Genomic DNA, 14,659 nt, shown 5'->3' with positions numbered 1-14,659 from the left:
AACAACACTCATGTTTAACATTAGGCAGGGGAGCAGAAATTTGCAACTAATCCAAGTACATACTTTGTGGCTGTCACAGGAATTCACCTATTCAGGAGGTCTTCAGCCTCCAGCTGGTGAGATTCCTACACTGTCCAGGTAAGGCACCACTGAAGCCTTGATATTGCTATGTCCAAAAAAACATTGCAATTTTGCCTGTGGTGAGGTTTCAAGTGGGACACAGGCTCTGGCCCTTTTTTTTGTGTATAAAATGAACCCACTAAAGCCTCCAGCAGGCTCCTAGTCTTTAAAGTTATGCTTTGTCAGAAAACAAAAACAACAAAGCAGAAAGAAAAGGCTCTTTAACAAGTGAAAACTCAGTGCTGCTGACCAACACTTTAAATTAAGAGTTGGCAAGAAATCTTTCAGTTCTTGTGCCCTTGTCAGAATGGGATTTTTCTCTCATCCTGCTTTCTACTTTACAAACTTTCAGGTTCACCTTGGGTTGAATGAGTTGCTTATGATATTTCTGAGTCCAGAGAAAATCTGTTTTTCTTTCAATTCTGAGTTTTGACAACAGGTCAATCCCTGTTTTCAAGCATGTTCCCCTTTCTCTGCCTTTTTCCAGATGCCCCACACCTCTGTTGGTCAGTGCATCCCTGGCCAGTCCCAGGCACTATCCCAGACAGGGGGAGCACCCACAGGAGGCACAGTCTGCCCTCTGCTCAGAAATCCAGCTACACAGAGCAGATGAAGGAGGTTCAAACAGAAGGGCAGCCTTTGCTGCCCAGCTTCCCATGAAGTATGGATGGTCACCTGCAGGCAAGCAAATCTCCATTGCTGCCAGAGAGAAAATTGCAGCACACAAAATCACAATACTTCAGTCGACTGAAAAACTTTAATTCTCTTTCAAAACAGTGGGTCCAGATTAAGCCACTTTCAGTTTTTCTGCTGTTGGCAGTTCTCATTTCATGCACCACAGTAATGAGCTCTTTGTTTTTTCCTTCTCTCTATACCTCTGCTCCAGGGCTAACCCAGAGTTAGTGCTGATGCAAAAATCTTTAAATGTTCTAAAACCTTACACTAAGTAGACAGAGAGTCAAAGTGAAGGCCAGCCCAAACTTTTTGTGCCACAGGCATCAGTGGACTGAGAGAAGAGGAGGAGATTGATGCTGTAGGAAATACCTGAAAATGACAGGGTCTGAAAGTATTACAGAGGAACTTTCTATGGAAAGAGTAATCAGGCTACCTCATTTAGGATGCCTGTTGGCTTACCTGCTTCTCCAAAAGGGCCACAGGATGATTCAAAGCACATAAACAAGGTTTCTCTGAGTCACTGTCTCAGATACCTGAATTTAGGTTCTTACAATTAAGAAATATGAATAGCTTAAGTAATGTTAATGTTTTTGTGGCTGCTGCTGTGCCATACTGAACTGTGCATAGCCTTTGCATTTGTATCTTTGTGTCTACTAAAACACAGGAAAAAAATAGGTTTAATCTTCTAAAAACATGCAATTGATGCAAAAACTTCTCTGAATGCTATGGAGTATTTACAGAGCTTGATATAACCCTTGGGGTATATCACAGCCAAGCTATATAATAATTACATATCAGTTAGTTCCTTGAACATTATAGAACTTCAAGAAAATTGAATATATATAATACCTTTGAGAACTATTGCACTGACATTCAGGTTTGTGTACATTCAGTGCTGGCCCGTGTTAGTTAAGTTAATGACAAACTGAAGAGAGTTTAGAGACAAATAACCATGGGAGGTTTGGAGGGACTGACTGACTAGAAAGATGAAGAGAGCAATCTGTGCCAGTCTTGGCTAAAAGGTCTCTGGGTGTTGCATACAGGTACAGCCTTATTAAACAAGGGCCTTGTTACCCCTGTAAAATCATGGCTCAGGCCTGCTACTGTGGCTAAGTAGAAAAGTGGGGAAGGGACTCAGCTGAATTAGGGGTAGGAAAACAAGTTATACGACCATTGTGTGTTCACATTGTGCTATATGGGGGATGTTTGAATTATGTTTGTTATGCTTTAAAACTATGTAACTGGTAATGGACAAACTGCTTAAAAAGGCCGGGTTTTTGCCATAAAGCAGCTCTCCTTTGCACCTGCCTGGAGACTCTGTGTCACTATGGGCCCTCACCCACACCTGGGTGCAACAAAATGAATATGATAAAAATCACACACATTTGAAGATTATAATTAACTGTTATGTATGGATGGAGTCTAACTAATTAGGGTTCCATGAGATCAGGTGACTTGAGAAATTTAAATGCAATTAAAGAGGCATAATAAAGTATAGCATCACAGAAAATGCTTCAGTGCTTTGTAGTAATGGAAATCTGCCTTGCTTGGAAAATGTTAAAGTAGACAAAGTATGTTTTAAAGAACACCATGAGAAAGCAGGCATTTAAACATAGGTCTGTACCCTCTGCAATTCAGTTTTTTGTTCTCTTCTTTTGGTGTGTGATTCATTCCAACAGCAGATTGTCTACAGAGTATGATTCCAAAAGTTTTGGTTCCAAAACAACAAACTCCTCAATCAAATATCTGGGTTATTGCATCTCCCCAGGACACTTTAATGCCTATTAATTGTTTCTCATTTTTTCAATTAAACATTCTTTAAATACACTACTGGAAGTGTCTTTTCTTTCATTTGACCAGCAGACCAGATTTCCCATTTCAGCTGATCTCCGTGAAAAGAAAATTAGAATAAATATGTTTACAGGCCAGCCTATTTAATTTTAATTTCCCTTGCTCTGTGTTGAAAGAAGGCAATTTACTGCATTTCCCCAGTTCTTCAAGAAAGTTTTGGAGAACATTCAGTATCTGGAAAAGTTTGGTTTGCCTTTGTATTTCTTTTGGAACGGGTGCCAGAGTCCTTATTAAAATCTGAAATAAAGACAACATACACTCCAATATTATCTCTTAACATCTATGTAATATTTCATCTAGGATGGAAGATCAGTTGTTCTATTAGAAATAACTTTTTGCTGCCACAATATTAACAAAATTTGCAGTGTCCCAAAAAGACTTTCACCTACGCTAAAACAATTACTTATTTTCATGATTCATATGGAATAAAATTAGAAGACATCATGTCCTTCCATGACTTTGCAGCTAGCAAGAAGAACAAGAAATATCAGCTTCCCAAAGCACCAGAGAAGCCTGATTGAAATTATTCATAAGATAATAAGCTGTAGTGACTGATCTGATGGCAAATGTTATTACCCACAATTTTTCCAGAGAGGATGAATGTTGTAGTCTGAAACCTTTCACATTTTCCTTCCCCTTACACTACCTTTTTGGGCCATAAAACTTTGGTGAAAGACAAGATCCTAGACAAGTCTGATTCATAGATCAAAATCTTTTTAATGGGATGGAATAACCAATTTTAAGGCAGGCCTGTCTCGTGTCTCTGCATAAAAATCTTGAATCTTGATTGGAATATATGTTATAATTCCATGGTGGATATTTTTCCCTCATACAAAACAAGTTCCATGGTATTCCCTACTTCTCATGCTCCCGTGGTAAAAGGCTTTCAGATCTAAACTGGCATGGTTTCTGTGTGCAAAGAGGAAATAAATAAGATCCCTCTGCAGATTTATTCATTAGCACCTATTGCCCCACTCTTTCTGTCCCGTGCTGGTTTTAACAAGTATTAACAGATTACCCATTGCCTCATAGGCTAATGCAACACTGGAAAAGCTAGAACATTCAACCAGACTGAAATTTCAAAGATAGACAGAAAAGGCAGTTTGCCACCCTACCCAAAGAGCTACAATTATTGACATTCTTCACCACAGATGAGACTTTAAATCCACAATATTTAGAAACTTGTAAAATGCCAGCTTTTTATTAGAAGTTAGCAAGGAGGGGAGTGCAGGCTTTTTTAATGACAAATCATTATCTATATGTGGGCCTAAGTTTAGCCCCTGTACAAGCAAACCTATTGCTTTCCTGTTTAACCTGCAGGATATAAAAATAAAAATCTGACAAACACATGCAGGAGAAACAAACAGAAATGACAGCCCCATGTGATAAAAGCCACAGTTCTGCAAGATCTTGCTCATGAAAGCCCATGTTATACAAAGCACTGTTGATTATTTTGGGGGCTGACAGGCACATTCATGGAGATGGAAAGTTTTGCACTTCAGACTCCCAGATGTGATATTTTATCAGGGAGAAGTCATTTGCTACTTTGCTGAGAGAACAGTTTTGATACAATAAAACGTAATTTTCAATCTTCTGAACGTCCTAGAAGCAAGAAGTCGTGAAGCACTTTGAAGAAGCGAGCACATGAAGTTAATTCATTTAGAGGTGACTAAACAGAGGCGTAAATTACTATCTTTCATTTCTAGACTGTGTTTTTACAGGTTCATTTTACATACTGCCTAAGAAAGAAAAAATAACTGAAAGCTAGTTAACAACATAGAGTAGAAAATAAAATGCAGTTCAAAGGGCCAGGTTTTTAAGTGATTTCTTGGCATCTAAGAATGCAAACAGGTCCCATGACAGATCTTGTTCTGTGCTACCTTAGGCTTGAGAGAATTAAACCCTCTTGAAAATGTCTTAAAAATTCAGCTGCTGGTGGCTCTTTATGCACCTGTTTGCAGTGCACTGCATGTCTGAGAGGCTGACAGACACACCAATGCAATGAAACTCAAACTTAACTTCCCAGTAAAATAATACTTAAAAAAAATCCAAAACAACTTAAATAATATAATAATACTTTTAAAAAATATCTTTCCCTGTATGAGAACAAATACCAGGTGATATACAGTGCCCATGACTTTTCCCTATTTCACCTAATGACTGTGATTTTTCAGCAGTTATTTGTTAATTTTTTTAAACAAAAAGCCTCACCATTGATCAAAGATCTTGACCCAATGTTTTTGGCAATAAAAGCTATACAAAGCTTACCTGCTGTAAATGTAGCATCCCATGTGATTGATTTCTTTGTCTAATTTGTACCTCCTGAAGTCCTCCCAAGCATCTTTAATGGCCGTGATGGCCATTATAGCACAAATTGGGATCAGAGACACCTCTGGTTGGAAAGCATTCACCACTGGCACAAAATTCAGTAGTGCAATGAACACAAAATAAATATTGGCAAAGCGGTGAAACTGCTCATAGATATTTTTAGGGAGGAAAGTTAAGATGGTATATTTTGTGGTCTTAATTTCATTGGTGTCATAGTATCTGTTTGGATTTTCCTTCCACTTCTTGCTTCCAAAGGGCAAATTGGAGATGATCACACGTTTATTTTCATTTTTCTTCTTTCTTTTCCTTACTTTTCCTCTCTTCTCCAGCTCCTCATTTTGGATTTCCGTGTCTGAAGCACCACATTGGCAGCAGGTTTCCTTGAAAAAATGTTTTTTCCACGTCATTGTAGAGAAGCAGCCTGGAGAAATTTTCCTTGACATCTTGTTTTTCTTTCAAATAGTAGCTCCAAGTTGAAAACCAATGAAATCAGAAGAGTTCAGTAGTCCAAATGAACTCCCAAATGGTGAAGAGAAGAGTTGAGGTGTCTGAATCCCAGGGCTGCCTCCTCCACTCCAACCTCCACGTAGCCAGGGCCAGGGATCATCCTGACTCAGCTGCGCCAGGTCCTAGATCCTGCTGGGGCAGCTGCACCTCATGTCTGCCAAAAGCATCCTGAATGTTCTGTTCTTCCTGCCAGCAGATGCCTGGAGGCCCTGTTCAGACCATTTCCCTTCTCTGCTCGTGTGAAGTGTCTGTGCTTTAACACAGAGCCGCGGCAGAGCTGAACACACACACACGATGTTCACAGGTCGCTCCAGCAGATTCAGGATCACTTTATAGCCCTGGGAGTTGCCAGGAAGCTCAAAGGTAATGGGCAGAGCTCTGTGTCCCAGATGTCAACAAAGGATTGCTACCAGCCTCAGAACAGACAGTATTTCTCTTTTATTTCCTCTATCTATTGTTTGTTTTCATGACCATAAGATCGATTATTATTAAACAAATAACCAACCCCCATTCCCCTAAGCTAAGTAAACCTCTGATTTTGTAGCCAGAGGAATCAGACACAGACAGAAGCAAGTGAAGTGCAATGTACCTGGATTGCCCCTCAGCCTGATCCTTCTGTCCAAGCCTTCCTCTCTCTACCTAGACACCCCTTCCCCTTGGATCCTTCTTCCTCTGACACATAAATATGTCAGCACAGACGAGGGCTAATTTCCAGAAGAGCTAATGACATGTGTGTAAACCATAGCAATTTTGTCTCTGTGGCTTGGGCTTAAGAGCAGGTGAAAAAAGGAAAGCACACAAATATTTAAACTTCTTTTAAATGAAAACTCCTGTTTGCTTCACGATGTAGTGACAAGATAAGCAGTCTCAAGTTAGTACTTGGACAAGAAACTCTGATGAAATCGAAATGTTGCAACCAGAATTGCAGTGAAATTATTTCTTCCTTCTGAGTCAGTCCTGAGCAAACAGCTTCTCGCAGGTGTTGCACCAGCTCCAAAGCCAAGCTGGCTTGTATTGATCTCTCTGCTTACTGGAGGTCCTAAAACTTTTTCATCTCCTGATTATTATATGATTTTCCGTCCTGCTTTTTCATCTCCTGATTATTATTATATGAGTCACCTTGAATGTAGTTGATGATTAATTTCTGTATTACTGGCTTTATTGTGAGACATCTGAAAGACTTTGTTCCAGTTTCTCTACAGCCCCAGTTTTCTGTTCTAGACTTGAGTAAATTCCATTAATCCTGAAGATCCTGGTGCTATCAGGAGAGGAGTTGGTGTGTGTTGACAAGCTGGTTGGAAAACTTGAAATGAAAACCTGTATGTATCAGCACACGCTGTTGTGATATGAAACAAAGCCTCAGTGATATTGAGATGATTTAAGTGAAATGAATAAGGCATTTTTAAAGGTAGAAAAAATATTTTGTAATGGTTCTTCCAAACTTACAGTATTCTGAAAGGTCAGAGAGGGAGTTCCTATAAAATCAGACGAGCAGTTTCTATCACAAGAGAAGCAAGGAAACAAATAATTAATTTAGTTTACTTACTTGTCATATACTCTGGTTTTAGTGAAGTTTATTCTCTTGTCATACTGGTATTTTCTGTAGTCTTCAACAGCATCCTTAATCATGCTGAAAAGCAGCACCATGACCAGAGGCAGCATGGTGATCTCCCTGTGGAAGACTTCCACTTGTGGGAACCAGTTCAGAACCACCAGAAAGAAAAAGTAGAGATTACTCAGCCTGAAAAGGTACAAAATAAATTAAAAGTAGTCAGAAATTAGAATGTAGGCTTTCCTTAATGAACAACCCCCATTCTGTGTCAAAGGAACATTAATAATTTCACTCTTGTACCCTGTTTTTCCTTTCTCTAGAACAAATTAATCAGTTGCTTAACCCAGATGCAAATTTTTTCTTCAGAAGAGCCTGTGACATACATTTTCATGCTATTATAGCTACCTCCAGTTTTCTCACATGTTGGAAATAATATTTGTCTGTGGGATCTCCAAAGTCTTTAATGGCCCCTTAGTCTTGAAAATAAGCACAAAATTAAACAAAAGCCAAACAAACCTTAAAAAAACTAACCAATGAATTTATAGAAATGTACCCATCAGGAATCCATGAAGGATTCTGCAAATGGCAGGTTGAATTAACAATGGGCCAAACTAGTATACAGAATGAAAATTTCAAAGCTACAGATGGATATACAACTTCCATTTCTCTTTATTGTGATGATGGTTCCCTGGAATTGAATCCTTTTTGACTTGGTTCATTATGCTGGGGGTGGGGGTATTTACATAATTTTAAACCAGCACTTGGAAAGAAACCTGACCTGGCACTTGCACTTACATATATACTATTTCTACATTGGTAGACGGTCACTTTGTAACATTAAAAATATATCACAACTGAGCTACTGAAATCTACAAAATTTCAGAGGTGTCTCAACACATCCAGTGAATTCCTTTTGTGCTCTAAAATCCAGAAATTTATACAACACAAAACCAGAAGGATTTTTAAATAAAATTAGATTTTTTTACAAAGAGAACTGTTGCAGCATTCAATTAAAAAAGCTGGTCACAGCAGTGGTTAAGCATGCCTTGCTTGCTTTAATCCACCGTTTCAGTGTCAACTGAGTGCCATTTTGTCACAAACTATCATCATCTAAGTTTTAGTACAGTTGCAACTACGAAAGCAGGCCTTCTCCACCGCACTCAAATATCACAGTTTCAGAGAGAGTTCTTGAATCTCAAGGATCATTGAATTATTGCAGTTGAGACAGCCATGATACACCAAGTATCATTATACAATTTCAGAAAGCTTCAACCCATGCAGAGCACCGCCATATCTCTTCAGAAGGCTGCAAGCATCTGACCTTCTTCTTCTTTTGCCCAGCCTTTCATCCCCTCCTGCTGATGCCCTGCCCCGTGTGCCCTCTGCTCCCTGTGGTGGTTGCTCAGTGCCCCTGGGCACTCCATGGCTCATTGCTGTCAGTGCTGCTCACCTGCTGCTCACAGCTGTGCCCATGGGGATGGGGCTGGGCCAGCCCCACTCCAATCACCACACACTCTGTGCCTACATTGAATGAGTTTTTTTACCTGTGGAACTGTCTCAAAAGATTTCGGGGCAAAAAAGTGAACCATGTGTACTTTGTGGTCTGTATCCTGTTTCTAGAATAAACTGTAGAAGCTTGTTTCCAGTCCTTCCACTGTCTCCCATTGTCAGGCAGCACAGTCCTCCATGTGTTTGGGCTGAGTTTTGGTTTGGCTCTGACAGAAAGCAGCAGAGGTTTTGATTCTGACAGAGCCTGGGAGGGACTGCGAGCTCCCCGTCGCTGCCAGCGGTACCGAGCCGAGTCCACAGACAAAGCCATTCTCAGCAGGGAGGGCAGCCTGAAAGACAAATGCATGACAAGGGCTGAAATCCAATTCCACTCTGGTAGACAACTCCCTTCATGTTTTGCAAGCTGAGGTTTAACACAAAGACAATTCTCCTGCTCAGTGCAGTGCATGTTCTTTGATCTCAGAACTTCTGTAGACAATGCAGAGAATAAAAGACAAAACAAAATCTTCAATATGAGAAAATCTATGTCTATCTCTGGGGATGAAAAAAATATCTAAAATCTATTTTCTGTGTCTTAGAACAGCAAATTGACAGAGATAAAGCCAATTTAACAGTGGTGAACATCGATGTTTCCATCATGAATCCTGTATCCTACTTTTCAAATTGTAAAGTGCCACCAAATCTATTCAGGCATTTTTCTTAAAATGTCTGACTTTCTTACAATACTTTTCCTGTTCATTCTTACTTATAGCAGGACTGGTTCAGGTTTTGAATCTTAATAGCTCAGATAATAAAGAGCTGCAGCATCAGCTTAATCACATTCACACACAGGTAACAGTTTTCCAAAGTCTTCAAAGAAATCTGATTTGAAAGGAAAATCCCAGCCAGCACTAAAACAATGGATGTTTTATGGGTTGGAGAGATAAAGGAATTAAATCTCCCAATGCTAATCCTATTATCACTGAAAATTTGTCTCCTGGTCACACATTCACAGCTGCAGGTGTGATGCTTGGGCTCCAGCCACACAAGAGTAGCTGCCGTAATGCTCAATCTGAACACAGCAAAATCTCACTCAAACAGTGTGAGTTTGAGAGCTGGAAACTGCCATACAATGTCAAGGCACTAAATGTGCAAAACCAAACAAAAAATAAAAGGTACTGGCCTTGTGCAGCTTCAAGGTTCCACTGAACAAAATGTGAACTGAATCCACCTAATTTAGACTGGGGGAAATACAGAGTGTGTGACTTTTTTAGAAAAAACCCCAAACCCTTAATCATATTCAAAAATATGTGTATGTTTGAGTCTTCGAAGAAAACTACTTAGCCAGTGTGCAAATTAATGAGTATTTGACTGAAATCAAAGTTATATTCAACATATAATAACTTAGAGCCATGTCCTCACAGCGTAATCTTTAAACTCTGGTGCTGAAGGATTTCATAATGAAAAGTCAGAAATTCCATTGTTGGGGGTTACCAAAAAACACACAGTGAGTACTCAGTGAAAACACTATAGGGAAATGATGCGGCTTAGATTTTCTAGGTTAAAGGCTGGACACCTGGAAAATTCTGCCACCTTGCTCTTGTTCTGAGCAATTAACTCCCCAGTTGACTTCAGCTTAAATTAAGGTCTGAACAGTGGATGGAAAAGTGACCCAGATACATACTGTACTATATACATCTTTAACCACATTATACATGTGTATATCTCTTAATATAAGTTGCAGGTGACAGAGTTACTCACTACCTAATGGAGCATGTCACTCTGTATCTGAGATACACCAAGGTAGATTGAAACTCCTTAGAATTTATAAACGAAAAAAGCAATAAATTCAGGTATATTGCTAAAAATAAAAGCAGACAAGATTAATTAAGGCAGCTTTACACATAATAGAACCATGTCTTCCATAACTTCCCCTGGGAAACTTTTTCTAAAGCATCACAAATCACAATTAGGCGAGGCTGCTTGACATTCAAGAGCGGGTCTCTCTGCACTCCATCTTAACAGATTTCTTACTGTACCAATGAATTAATGAAACGATTTAGTTTTATTCAGTTTGGAATTCAGCCCTCCTGCCGATTGTCTTTGAAAGGCAGTGGTCAGACAGTGCCATATCCGTGAAGAGAGGCCAATTGCTGCCATCAGGCAACGGAATGTGTTGCAGGAAATGTAGAGATTCCTCATAAACCACACAGAACTAAGGAAGTGCTCTGTGGGGGGACTTACACAACTGCATGCATAATCAAAGCAGCAAGATAATGGCTTCCTTGAGCTGTGAACTTCAGTGCTGAGAGTGAAAAAGTAGCAGAAGCAAACAAAACTTGTAATTTCTGATCACTAAAAACATAAAGGATACTGAATGTGCCATCAGTGTAGCAGATCACCCAACAGGAAAAAAGCAAGAACTCAAAGATACTTACTTGTGTAAAATGACAATTTTCTGTAATTCAGACAACTTCTCACAAGAATATTCCAGCTTGCTGGTAGTTTGATGTGTTATGCCATCTTCTGTATGGCAGGAAATCTACAAAACATATTGCACTCCTTTGGCAATATATTTAATGGTCTGTCCCAACTTTTTCTGAAAAAGCATCTTAAAATCCATTTTCTGCAATTCTGGAATATTTTAAACACTTATTTAATTTATATTTTCACAGAGATAGCATTGAAATCCATGGAGTGTGGATTTTTTTCAACATACTTTTAAAAAAGTTGCTTTCATCTGGTTAGTGAAGCTTCAGCACCACAATCCATATCCTGAAAGAGAAGCATCAGGGTGATGCAGACTTTTCCAACACCATCTTGTTTGGGATTTGCCACCTATTCCACTTCAGCATAGTGATTACAGCAGGTGCTTTTTCCAGTGCTGGCACATTTAGAGATATTCCAGCCTTGCCTGAGCTCCCCTTTGTCAGCCACTTCTGAAACACTGTCTTCAAAAGGAACCAGCTGATTTTTGACTGGGATTTTGAGACTTTCCATGGGACAAGGTCAGAAAGAGCAGGCAGGGCTGCAGAAAGTGGCATTGTGCTGTCACCCTGTCCCTGTGCAACAGGGTGAGAAATGCATGGACAAGCCATGGCTGAGCTGCAGCTCAGCACTCACAGACTTGGCAAAAGGGGGGACAAAAAGAAGTAATCTATGTTCTTAAACTCACAGAAGCTAATAAGTAGGATGCAGCCACTTCAGGTAAGCCATGCAGAGGAATATCCATAACAATTCCCCCTCTATTGCTATATAATCATACAGCAGAAGCTTTTAGTGTCTCATTGTTCAGTCTTTTGTAAACTTTGCCAGTTAATGCTGTTCTCATCATTCCTTAACTGAAAACCTAAAAAGTTTCAGTTTCAAGAAACTATTTACCTTCTTTCTATTCTATTACTGATGGATGCTCCGTGGGCAGTTTTCAACAGGGCAGACACAGTTTTCCCATCTGTAACTCCCACATGGTTTTCTAGGAGCAAACAGTGCAGTCTAGCCTAGGACATGCCCCCTCCCCCCTTGTGTAGATGCCCCTCAAAATTTCTGAACCCACAGAGATATATTCATCATATAAAATTGTAACAGATCATTACCTCTTTTATTCTTCCTTTTAGGAAAAGCACTCTTCCACACAGTCCGATTTTTTGTCACTCTTGTCTGTGCTTCCAGTGGAGGTATGACAGCCTCAAGAGATGGGCAAAAATCTAAAACATATCTAGGTATCTCAATTCCTGAACTTCTGCATTTGGAATGAACCAGACCATCAACATATAAGTGATTAAATTACTATCTAACTATAGCAAAGGTGACTTCCCATACAGAAATATGTCAGTTAGACACTCAGTTACACTAAGGTGTGAGATGATAAATGTGTAAGATGGTGTCAATGCAGGAGGGTAGATGCAGTGCTCACATTATTTCACAAGCTGCATCAAAATGTCTGAAATATGAAGCAGTAACAAAAGTGTGAAAACCTTTGCACCTTTCCCAAAAAGCTGTGGAAGAAAGGGTGTCCCAGAAAGTTTTCCAGATTTCTGGTATTTGATGGAAGAATGAAGCGAATGAAATGCTGTAAATTAAAATGGTATCATTCACAATGTCATCAGGCAGCTATTGAAAAAAGAGAATTTCTTTGCAACAAAAGGAGCACTGGCACACTCTTTCTGTAGAGTCTGGAGTGCCATTTGGTAACTTGTGTCATCAGCCAGTTCAGAGGAACAATGTGAGGAAACAATTTTTCTTTGTCATTTGCATGTGGATTAAAATATCCATCTTCTATTAACTAAAAGAGTGCATGTGCTATTTCTGGAAGGGACACTTTTTGCCTAATGGTGCTCTGAAAAAGTTCCTGTTTGTGAAAAGCTATTGACAAGCCTGTCTCCTAAGGGGGATTTTGCATATCACAACAGTAATGTATTCACTGCAATAAGCAGCTGTTAATTCTACCTTATAAAAACCAAGGCTACCATTCATGTTTTGAAAGCCTCTTTTATTTTCTTCTTCCTGTATTTAATCAATGAATGAAACTTTCCTCATTGGTAGGATTGTACTACATTTCTGTCCTAAACATCTGTGAAGTCACTGTGATTTAGCCTGCACTGTGATAAACTTTCACAGATAGCCCATGCCTGTATTTATTACATAACGTATCCGGGGCACATGAACACATTTGAAAAAAGAGAGGAACAGGATAATTATTTATTCCTTTTGTTGGAAGAGCTGAGAGGCACACTGGCTTGGCAGAGACAAAGGGAATCACCGTGGCAAGTCGTTTCCAAGTGTGGATTCTAACATGTATAGACAGATCTGCATATCCCAGATGAATTACCTTATACTTACCTGTCTCAAGCCTTCTCAGGCAGGCCATTGTTTATTTTAAAAATATTTTATAAATGTCATATGATAATGGGAACCTGTAGGCATTTTAATGCAATTTGTGAACTTCCTTTTCAAGAACTTAACAAGAAAGAAACCAGAAGGAAGATAGCACTAAACCCCCTAGCATGCAGTAGACGCAATTTGGCATTTTAATCCCCAAATGCTTTATCTTGTAGTTGTGAGTACTGCAATTGTAAGCCAGCAAAAAGTATTCAGGAAATACTCCCCTTTATTGGAAAAGGGATGCTGTAACAGAGCACTGATGTTTTCCTTTTGCACCCTTGCGTCGACACTGAAAAAGCCTTTCTCAATTTTTCATAGCTAGCCCATGTAATTAGCATTCTCCCTGTGATTGCTTCATCTCATCCAATACTAGAGAAAACTTCCCTCTTATATGATAGGAGCAGACTGCATTAGAGAGCTATGCTGATGCTATCAGCAGAGAAGGACAGATTGTGACATATAATTTACGAGCATTTTTTCAAATGCTATCTCTCTTTTGAAGACTCTTGTATAGAAAAAAAAGGTATTGTTAACTGTAGGAGAAAGCTCACCCGAAAGTCAGCAATAAGAAAACAATTTTCTCTCTTTTGAGGTTGCCTCATTTCTTCCAAATAACAGGCTCAGCTGCAGATCTCTGCATCCCAGACTTAAAAGGCTGGAGAAAGGAGTCCTGCCTCTCCTGCATATGCAAAACAAGTTTTACACAATCATGCCTTGTGCTGTTTATTAAAGGGATCTACATCAAATGAAAAACAACCCTGCTCACAGGCATATGTAAAAACAAATTCAGAAGGTAGAGATACAAAACAGTCATTTTCAGAGCCATCAAAGAAAGACAAGATCTGCACCTTGTTTTAAAAAGTTAATTTTTGGAACTTCAGGGCAAAATTTCAGACATAGTGGAGCTCATTTTTGAAAATCAGTGAGAAAGTGCAGTGGTAGCATTTGCTTTCAGGAGTGTGCATTATCAAGAATTATAAATAAGTAAATGATTCCATGTTTTGATCTGATATTTTCACTTCTACATTACCTGTAAATCAAGAAGGTCTCAAATAACACAGGTCCCCTCTAAGGCTTTATTCCATTATTTAAAAATTTTAATTTTATTTCCTAATTGAAAGCAGCAAGCAACTGTTCTTGTTGTTGCCCCATATGGATGATGCAGCATCCATTCAAAAGAGCCATTCTGGGGAAGGCTTGACCAGGGAGATAAACATTACCAAGTAAGCTGAGTATTATAGAAATTTCAGCCACAAG

The 14,659-nt window shown here is 39.3% G+C and overlaps 1 protein-coding gene across 1 annotated transcript in view; it reads right to left on the bottom strand.

Annotated features, from left to right (window-relative positions):
• Positions 1 to 14,659, bottom strand: part of ATP10B (ATPase phospholipid transporting 10B (putative)) — a 170,328-nt gene that overhangs the window by 37,092 nt on the left and 118,577 nt on the right. Inside the window, exons 2-3 of the mRNA XM_030957703.1 lie at positions 8,578 to 8,871; positions 7,028 to 7,222 (exon numbers count right to left, since the gene is read on the bottom strand). Coding sequence (XP_030813563.1) covers positions 7,028 to 7,222; positions 8,578 to 8,871 — 489 coding nt within the window. The remainder of the gene's footprint in view (positions 1 to 7,027; positions 7,223 to 8,577; positions 8,872 to 14,659) is intronic.

Source organism: Camarhynchus parvulus, chromosome 13 (assembly GCF_901933205.1).
Source record: "Camarhynchus parvulus chromosome 13, STF_HiC, whole genome shotgun sequence".
NCBI lineage: Eukaryota > Metazoa > Chordata > Aves > Passeriformes > Thraupidae > Camarhynchus > Camarhynchus parvulus.
The sequence above is the reverse complement of the archived record's forward strand: the minus strand, read 5'-3'. Positions and strand labels throughout refer to the sequence as shown.